Below are 9,647 nucleotides of genomic sequence, written 5' to 3'. Positions count from 1 at the left end.
TCAAGTACTCCGCCGAGGAATCGGCTCAGGATACCGGTCATGGCCTCAGGGTGAGGGGGGGCGGTGGTGGTAGTGCGGGGGGGGAGGATGGGAGGTCTGATGGATGATGGGTGATGACTGGGGGGCTGCTGACCGACTGACTGACGGACAGACGGACGTTCCCTTGCCGCGCTGGCTGTCGTACTGCCACTGCGTTGTCATGTCCCTCCGGTCGCCCTCTCCCCTCTTCCATCCCCTCCCCTTCCCTCCCCTCATACCGCCCCCCCGCCCCCCCGCCCCCCCGCCCCACTCAAGAGCTGGTTCAAGGGCACCAAGCGCTCGGCCGAGGACACCGCCAAGGACACCGAGCACACCGTGAAGGTGCGGAGCACTGCTTGGTGGGCCCGGGGATGGTGGTGGTTTGGGGGTGAGGTGGGGGTGGGTGGGCGATATGAGAAGATACGTCTTCACATGACGCATATGTGTGTATGAATGTGTATGTGCACCTATGCGCGTGCACATCTGTATTATGTGCGTGTATGTGTGCGTAGGACTGCTGCTGCTGCAGGGTTGCGTCGTACGGTCCGAAGGGATGGATGGATGGATGGACGGATGCGGGGGGTCTTGTCGATGAAAAGGGCGCCATGATTTATGTGCTGCCACCACCGGAGAGCTAGCGGTGGCCGCTGCGGGCTGCCCTGCAGGCGCTGTCTGTCAATGTCTGTCTTGATACATGAACCCGCCGCCGCACCCCCGCACGGCCACCCCCACCCCCCCGGCTTCCCTCAACGGCTTGCTCGCCCCCGGGCGCAAACACACACGCCTAACTGGCGCGCGCCTTCGCAGAGCGGCGCCAAAGATGTGTCGTACAGTGCGGAGGAGAAGGGCAAGGACGTTTCTCACGCTGTCAAGGTGCGGGTGGCCCCGGGTGGTGGTGGTGGCGCTGGCCCCCCCCCGGGGGATCTGAACTTCAAACCCAACCCCCCCGGGGGCCACGTGTGGGTGAATTCCATCATCCCGTCGTAAGAAGATATCTGGGCCCGGGGGGGGCCCTGATCGCGTCTGCTAGCAAAAAAAAACTAGACGCATCCTCCCACATACCCTCCAACAACAAGTGGACTGTTATTATTATATTAAATGGAATCTGCTGGACTGCTTGCTGTCCGTTCAGGGCACCGTGAAGGACGTCAAGCATAGCGCGGAGGACACGGCCAAGGACACCAAACACGTCCTGGACACGGCAGCCAAGGACACCAAGCATGCCGTCAAAAGCGGCGTCAAGGTGTGTGTGTGTGTGGGGGGGGGGGGCCGGAAAATTTCACTACATAAAGAAATAACACGATTTATAGAATAAATTGGTGGGTCCGAAGACCGCCAAATATTGCGGAAGGTCCCGAAAGACACAACCGACGGGGAAGGAATAAGTTTTCAACCAGCAATAGTCGCGCCTCGATTAGATCTCATAGGCTGCGACATTGCCCCAAGCGCAAAGATAATGATACAATCGCAAACACGATTGAGCACAGTCCTCCTTGGTCTGATGGACAAACAGAACACCGATGGTGGGTCGTTCCGCCATTGAATAATATACCACTGGCTAGCGTAGTATTTAATATCTCTTGACAGTGTGTTTTATAGAAATGGAGAGATTAGTTGTGTTTTATAGAAATGGAGCGATTAGTTTATAATGTTTTTTCTAACATGGGCATTGTCATAGTGCACTTGAAGCTTTCATAGGGAGATCAGAAGAACTGTTGGTCTGTGCATCTTGTCTGTATTTATTAAGACAATAATTGTTAGTAGTAAGGAGTACAAGGCTTCTTTCCCATCAGCACCAGGTCAGCTCGACTCGCCTTGCCGTACCGAATCTGGTTGTGGTGATATGCACGGACATTCGGTCCATGTGTACGGCATGCCACAGGACGTGCAGTACGCGGCCGAGGACACCGCCAAGGACGTCAAGCACACCGTCAAGGCGAGCTGTTGTTGGGGGGAAGGGAGACATGCGGCTCCCCGGGGGGGGGGGGAAAGGAGAGGGAGGGAGGCGGCAATGGGGGGGGGCAGGGTTGAGGGTGGGTTGGGGTTTTTATTTTTAACTTTATTTTTTAAGATGGGATTTCCGCAGCGGAGGATACCCCTAACCACGTAACCTAAGCACGGTCGGAACTTGTGGCGGCGGCGACGGTGCGACAGTTCACGAAAGACTGCCTACGAACTGTCCATCGCGCTCTCTGTCAGTTTGGCGCGTCAGGCCAGTTTGTCTGTCTATCCGTCAGGGGGGAGGAACCCACCGGCACGTTAATGACCAGCCCCGTGTTGCTAGCAACGACTGCACAGAGGGAGGGGGGGGAGAATCCCATTCCATTCCATCCCCCCAGAGCTGGGGCCCAGGGCCCAGGGCTTAGAGATGGACATGAGGTGTGGTGGTGGTGGAGGTGAGGTAGTGAGGAGGAGAGGTGAACTCGGGACTGCCGCATCCCTCGTTGCGACCCCCCCCACACACACACACTCACGCATCCCTCCCCAACCAACAACCCGCCGCCCGACCGGCCCCTACAACCCCACCAGAGCGCCGTCAAGGATGTCAAGCACTTCGCTGAGGACGTGGCCAAGGACACGAAGCATGCGGCCAAGGTGGGCTTGAGTGTGGGTGAGGGTGGGGATGGATGGGCTGAGTGAGTGGAGGGGTGGGGGTGGGGGGTTGGGGGAGAAGGACGTGTCGACTAAACACATATGTGCAGGTCACACACACGCTTGGGATTTTTGGCATGTGGCATGTGGGCTGGCCGGGATTCCAAGAACTTTCCGGGCATCTCACGGCATGTGTACGATAACGTCCCACCCTTTCGCTGCCGTGTCGCCGTACAGAGCGTGGCCCGTGGTGCCGAAGAGCTTGTGGAGGACGCGGAACACGCAGCTAAGAGGGGTGTACGGCGCACACTGGAGGGGGTGAAGGATGCGGCGGTCAGCGCGGGGAGTGCCCTTCGCTGGGGTACCAGCAAAGCAGAGTGTGAGTACGGCCGCGTACGACCGCGTACGGCGACAAGTGTACTCCCATATAAAACCATACACCTGTTAGAACATGAATGCAACGCCGTACCGGAGAGCTGTACACATGTATGTATGTATGTGTGCTACGAAGAAGGAAACAAAGACAAAGCTGCATGCACCTTCGGCGCACAGGCCTTTGCCTTTGCCGTGTTTCATGTGTTTCATGTGCGTGTTTTTGAGCTGCCGGGTTTTGTACTGCGTTCATTACCCGGGAGAGGTGCGTTTCCAGACATGTCCACCCTGACCACCCCGGATCCGCTATAACCCCCATCTCTCCCCCCTCTCCCCCATCTCTCCCCGTCTCCCCCCCTCTTTCTCCCCGTCTTTCCCACCCCTCTCCCCCCCTCTTTCTCCCCCCTTGCGCAGCCAAAACAATCAAAGCTGCAGACAAGCTGGAGAGCGGGCTCACAAGCGGGGCCGCCACCAAGACCGACACGCGTAACGCCCGCAGGGTGGCCATGTACACGGCGGCGGGTATTGGGCTGGCGGCCTCGGTGCTGGGCGGTGCCTGGTACTGGGACAAGAAGGGGCGGCCGTCCGGCAAGGACATCGCCAAGGGCATCCAGGATAATCTGCGGACGACGGGTGAGTGCTGGCTAGCTTGCTGGCTGGGGGGGGGGGCGGGGGGGAAGGGGAGGGGGTTTTAGGGTTTTCAATTTCTGACAGTACTGCTACTATTCTCAGGACTCTTGCCAATGCAGCCAGATTTTAGATTTTAAAATCTAAAATCTATCTAAAATCTATGAAAAGAATGGTGTGTGCGCTCTCGTTATGATGTATGGTGGTGCCAGACCTAACACCTCCCACCCCGCCGCCGCCACGGCGCGCAGGCAACAAGGTCGCTCCGGAACCCTCCGGGCCGCCCAAGCCCCCGGCCATCTAAGCGCCCCACCCGCTACCTGGCACACGGGTATGATATGTAGGTGGTGGTGGCAAGTGGGGTGGCATCTCCCCACCACCACCCGAGATGGGAGGGAGGTTGGAGAGAGTGGCGGTTTTCGGGTAGAAAAGTTTTTGGAATGACAAGAAATGGGGGACGTGGGGATGTGGGGATGTGGGGGGGATGTGGGGATGTGGGGGAGATGTGGGGATGTGCCTAATGACGTGAAATCGCGGGCAATCGCGGTGAGGAGTCTGTGTAGGACTGTGTGGTTACCGTGTTGATCGCCCAGAGAGTCCAGGAGTTGTATCGTCGGTGCATCAAAGCGTTCCAAAGTGCGAATGTGGATTAATGAAGACGTTTTGTGTTTTTGCGTGGGTCTAGCCGGCACGGAGCTGATGGCAAAAGAAGCTAAAGGAGTAGAGAGATGATAACAACCTGTGAAGATTTTTTAACTCTTCTTGTGCCGGATGAACCTTGCTAGCGGTTAGTCGTTGTTCGTTGCAGGGCTTAAAAAGTCACCCGCTGTGCTCTCCTCTCTTTCCCCGTCGTTTCCCAGGATACTCTGCTTCTCTTTGGGTGGGGGGATGGGGGGGGAGGAAGTGCGTGTGGATGAAACCACGGAGGAAACCATCAACGGCACTTGCCAGTCTTATGAGGGTACCGGTGGTTGTGTGGAGAACGTCCCGCACACGGGTTGTTGGAGGGCTCTCATCTGTTGCTAACATGAGAAGATGATGTTTTTCGGCGGAGGGAACGCACGTGTTCGCATTCGCTGCTGATTGACGAGTGCACGAGAAGATATGGCTGTGCGTTAAAAAAGGCGGGGTGGAGTGTATTGGCTGGCCCTGCGGAAAAGGTAAAAAGACAGTTGTGATTTGGCGGGAAAGAGGGTGTTCATTATATGCAGCAGGAGAGACACGCCGGTGTATACAACATTGCCGTATTAGGCGTGTGCTACTGCGGCTACACCTCGTTGGTCGGGCGGGACTGCCCGGAGGTCGTGTATGTAACAAACGATGGTTGCGGTATCACGCACCTCCTATAAATCTCACTATTGCGCAGCAGAACACACATGCGCCCGGGTTCGCGGTTCTCCCCTAGTGCTGGGTGGGGTGTCTGACAGCGGTGTAGGAAGCCAGCCGGTAACACACACTTGAGATGCTATAGTGTGTATGAATGTGCGTGTGCATGTGTGCATGTGTGTGCGCGCGCGCCTAACAACACACCTAACCGGCAGATCGGGTATCCAATTCTTCCGGAGCCACTGTTGTCACAAAAAACCCGTTTTCCAAGTTTTTTTTAGCAGATCCAGGTCTAAGCGAGTTCATGACATCACCTCCAGCCTCGCAGCTGATACCTGGTAATACGAGTTATAACCCTAAGAATGTGAAGGCAAGACGTACTTTTACAAACGACACACAGCTTAGGGCATAGTGACAGAAATTCAGCAAGCCTGCGCTGCACAGGCGGATAATACTATAATAATAACGCAGCAGTTCCACCACAACTCTTGAGCCCACTGTGACGACCACACACACACACACAACTCGAATTCCCAACAGCGGTTGCGCTTTTTATTACCTCCCAAGGCATAGTTAACAGAGAGCTGAGGACGTCGCAACGGATCCTCCCTCATTTCTCGCTTAAAAGAATGAAATGCAACCCCAGGTCCTCCTCATCTTCTCGCCGCGGGTAGTTTTTAAAGCGAGTGGACACAATGTTCAACGTCACGTTTTCAATCACTTTGGCGCACAATGGACGACGAAAGATGTATTTCCATATGTGTGCGAATGCACTCATCAGCTCCTCAAAACACGACTCGTATGTACATTAGAGCATAGAGAACCCATCCATTCGCCCTCCGGAGCCGCTTTTGTCTATGTATATGTATGTTGTTACAGGGTGGTTAACTTCGCCAGCGGCCCCCTTTCCCGGGGCAGTCCCTGCTCTCCCCTGCTAGAGGGGCACCCTAATCCGTCACCCCATCCGACTTCAGAATGTATTCGTTGGGTTCGGCAACTCACCACCAGCATCCAACCAAATCTAGCGGATCAACGGCGCATCAACTTAGTTCCTGGTCAGCTCGCAAGTTGATATTATCACGTCCTACACCGTCCATATGATGGGGGGCCACCTCCCATTTCATCACTCCTCAAACACCCGAGGAGCCGGCAGGCGGATTTGAACCCGGGTCGACTGGGTCGACTGGGAGCAGAAGTCAGGCCTTAACTTCTGCCAGCCGCCTGCCTATGTATATATATAAAGCAATTCTTGTTTATGATGACCACATCACCTGTCAACGTTTTTACCAGGCAAAGTTAGCAGCCCGCCTAGAGATGCTACAAAGCACCAACACAGATCTATGTATGTATACTGCATGCGGATTGCATCGGTGCCCCTTTCTCACTACCCGCTATCTCTACCAGCATTCGCAAACTTACGGCAAATCATGTTTCCGCTCGTTCCTGTTGGGACAAGACATGTAGCGACGGGCTAACAGGCGACATCCACCAGATATAGGTGGAATGCTTGCAACGACAATAACAACAAGGCTAAAGCAAGCTATTGCCTACACAATTAAAAATTAATGGACTATGGGCATCGTTTGTTAGAAGGCGAGGGAGCTTCTTGTAAAGGTGTTCGCAGCCTTCACCTTGGATGACTATGCACAATGTCATCGTATACTACGCCCTTGTCAGGCATATTGCAATTAAACCATTAAATAAATATTTAATCCGATACTGACTTGGTGAATGGAAAGAAGCAACCGGGAACACAACTTGTCTCTAAAACCTCGCGCGCGATGACTAAGATATCTCCCCTACAGGGCATCGTCCGAACACAATAACCTCGTGCAATCGCTCTTCCATGTATGGTGCACGTCATGATAACTTGCAGCTATGCGCATTGAGCTTTCCATCACTAAGCAGAAGCAGCTTGTGCTCAAAGCTGAGCAAACATTTGTATGAGCTGCTGCCAGATATATACATACCATTCTTTCCATAATTTCCCCTTCCACGCAAAACTCGGCGCTCCATCATTGCTCTCTCACACAGCATGAATGGCCCACCATCTTATCTTGGCGGTAACACTGCAGCGAGATATAGATATGGGAGGATTGGGAAGGCAGGCAGGCAAGGGCCATTGAAGTCATAAATAAGCGCAAGGCAGACACTCTTGCGGCGGTGCCCGGTGCTCCCATGCTGCATTCACGTGCGCACACATACAAACGCCCCTCTGCGCTGCACCCCAGACAGCATCACGCAGTGTGCTCACTGAAACTGATTTCGAGAACCCTAGCCGGAACCGATTACGCCCCGGCACAAAATGCGCAGACTAAAACTACCGCGCGAACCCCAGCCCCCTTTCCCGGCTACATAAAGTGAAAGCACAACCGGCCGCATGCTTGGCGGGCGAGACATCGCACAGGTCTCCACGGTCTCGCGACTCCAGCGCGGCTCTCCCAGACATACATACACACAAACCCAACACGCAACCTCCCCTAAATCCCCCCTGCTGCACCCTGAACTCGATCGCCCTTAGCACATTCTTAAAGTCAATCACGCACCGTTGGCGGCAAACTCGGCATCCGTGGGGATGTTGCCGGGTGGCCAGTACCTGCACACCACTGCTTTGCAGCCACCTATCCGGACGGCGCCCGAAAGAAATCGGATGGTGTAGTCCGACATGGCTGTGCCGCAACCCATTTTGACGGAGCCCTTCCAGACCTATGGGAGCTCGGCCAATCGGACACGCGGGTCAAGCCGGCACATGCCAGTGCGAGCAGAGTATAGGGGGGAGGAGATGCGACCGCACAGAGTCGCGACTCTCGCTGTTGCGCTGTGGAGTTTGCGATGTTCCGGTGACGAGGGGAGGGAATGAAGGCTGGGAATGGTTTCTATGCAGGTGGCACATCGATTTTCGTTTTGAGTTACAGCAGTACGGCATGTTTTTTTGTCGCACAGGGGAAAAGGAGGGGTTTGCAGGCGCACTTGTGGCGGGATGGAAAGCTGATGGCCGATTGACTGCTGCGCAACAACAACAACAACAACAACAACAGCAGCAGCAGGCGCCCCTCTCTCTTCCACTCCTTCTTCTGCCCGCCGCTGGCGCCCCATTCCCTCCCACCCTCCTTTTCGCACTCACCACTTGCGTGAAGTGGCCCATCCCCTTGCCCACATTGTCCGTGAAGAGCCGCAGTGTGCTGAAGTTAAAGGACAACCCCTCATAAAACCACTCATCCATAGCCTTCCCACAAGTGCCGCTGTAGGGCTTGGGATACTTCCTTTCCTGCACAGGCCGCGGTGCGAAGGAGCCAAGAGGTAAGCGCGAGAATGAACAGAAGTGGTAAGAGCCGCGGCGGGAGGGGATGGCGGGGTGCCGTCCCCCGCAGTTTTAAGTGCTGATAGTGATCCGCTGGGGTTACATCCCCCCTGAGCCAGCCAACGCCAATATCACTCTCGTCCCCGTCCTTTAACAGCCAAACAGGTCTGAGTTCTGTTTGTGTTGTGAACATTCACTGCAACCCTCTTCCTCCCCATCCCCATCCCCTCCTCCTCCTCCTCCACCCCCACACGCAGACATACATACAGACACGTCTCCATGACCGTGTCTCGCCATCCCTCAATGCACCTGCATCCCCACACGTGCACCGCTGCCGGCAGTTATTAGTTGGCCAACCGCCTGGCCATGTGAACAGAGCTGTACGTACCGCCGACTGGGAAGACTGCCACCTCGCCATGTGCCACCTAGTCAGCCACCCAGACCCGCCCACCTACCAACCAACCAACCGACGGATCTACCAATTAACCGACTAAACCCACCGTATATACATTCTCTCCGAAAGAGAAGTCGTCGGAGTGCTCGGCCGGGCAGCCGCTCAGGGTGACCAGCAACTGCGCGTGCTGGGTCGAACTAGAAGCCAGCGCCGCATCCCACACCACAGGCGGTGCACCATACTGCGCCCGGTGCACGTTGGTGGTGTCGAGAGCTGTCGCGGCATCGGTGCAGCTCTCCCCTGGGGACAACAGATGCCACCGGGCGGTTGATCATCACACCGTTGGCTTCAGTGAACACATGCCGCGGCGCACACGCACATCCCGCGGGGGGGTCACAGCGTCAGGCAAGACGCAAATGTTTCGCACTGAGTATAATGTTCTTGATTCACGTCCCGCTCAGACCAGGAGCTCGGGGGGAGTGGGGAGAGTTGGGGAATGGGTGCAGGCAGGCAAGCAGGCGGAGGAGGCAAGCACGCAGACAAGCAAGGCAGGTGGAGTGACGGAAGAGAGGCGAGGCGAGGACTTGCAGGCGGACATCAGGGAGCTCAAGCAAGCAAGCAAGCAGGCGAGGCAAGGCAAGGTGCGAGTGGGGTGACAGAAGGGTCGCGCGGCAGGTAAAGGCAACGCAGGTGTAGCTACTGCTACTGCTACAGCTGACGACACAGCCCCAGCCCGGCGACTTGCGACACGTGGCGCTGCATTTGACTGCAGAGCATGGCCTGGCGTTGATGGTGCTCGTGGGATGGGGGGTGATGTGGGTTGGTGCGGACGTTGCAGCTGCTGCTGCTGCTGCCCGGCGCGCACTGTCCTCCCCCCGTTGTTTGCAGGTCTCAACCCTTCCCCCCCACCACAAACACACAGAGATCCTAGGGAGCCAGGACAACCGCACAATAGCGACCACCCCGCAGAAGGGAAGGCAGCGGCCCCACCTGGAGATGATGTTGTGAGCGGTGGGG

General features: G+C 56.1%; 2 protein-coding genes across 2 annotated transcripts in view; one reads left to right on the top strand and one right to left on the bottom strand.

Annotated features, from left to right (window-relative positions):
• Positions 1 to 3,913, top strand: part of VOLCADRAFT_92589 (uncharacterized protein) — a gene marked incomplete at both ends in the record, with an annotated part of 8,770 nt that extends 4,857 nt beyond the window's left edge. The window contains 7 exons of the mRNA XM_002952022.1: positions 295 to 360; positions 826 to 891; positions 1,151 to 1,261; positions 2,548 to 2,613; positions 2,848 to 2,989; positions 3,397 to 3,615; positions 3,861 to 3,913. Of these exons, the coding sequence (XP_002952068.1) occupies positions 295 to 360; positions 826 to 891; positions 1,151 to 1,261; positions 2,548 to 2,613; positions 2,848 to 2,989; positions 3,397 to 3,615; positions 3,861 to 3,913 (723 nt within the window). The remainder of the gene's footprint in view (positions 1 to 294; positions 361 to 825; positions 892 to 1,150; positions 1,262 to 2,547; positions 2,614 to 2,847; positions 2,990 to 3,396; positions 3,616 to 3,860) is intronic.
• A 2,406-nt stretch (positions 3,914 to 6,319) lies between these two features.
• Positions 6,320 to 8,654, bottom strand: VOLCADRAFT_92588 (uncharacterized protein; the record flags this gene model as incomplete). The annotated part of the gene is made up of 4 exons (XM_002951951.1): positions 6,320 to 6,378; positions 7,482 to 7,641; positions 8,060 to 8,203; positions 8,625 to 8,654. The coding sequence occupies 4 exons, from the start codon at positions 8,652 to 8,654 to the stop codon at positions 6,320 to 6,322; spliced, it is 393 nt and encodes a 130-aa protein (XP_002951997.1).
• Positions 8,655 to 9,647: the final 993 nt, after the last annotated feature.

Source organism: Volvox carteri (assembly GCF_000143455.1).
Source record: "Volvox carteri f. nagariensis unplaced genomic scaffold VOLCAscaffold_27, whole genome shotgun sequence".
Lineage (NCBI taxonomy): Eukaryota > Viridiplantae > Chlorophyta > Chlorophyceae > Chlamydomonadales > Volvocaceae > Volvox > Volvox carteri.
Note: the sequence above shows the minus strand (reverse complement) of the source record. Positions and strands in the feature narration are given on the sequence as shown.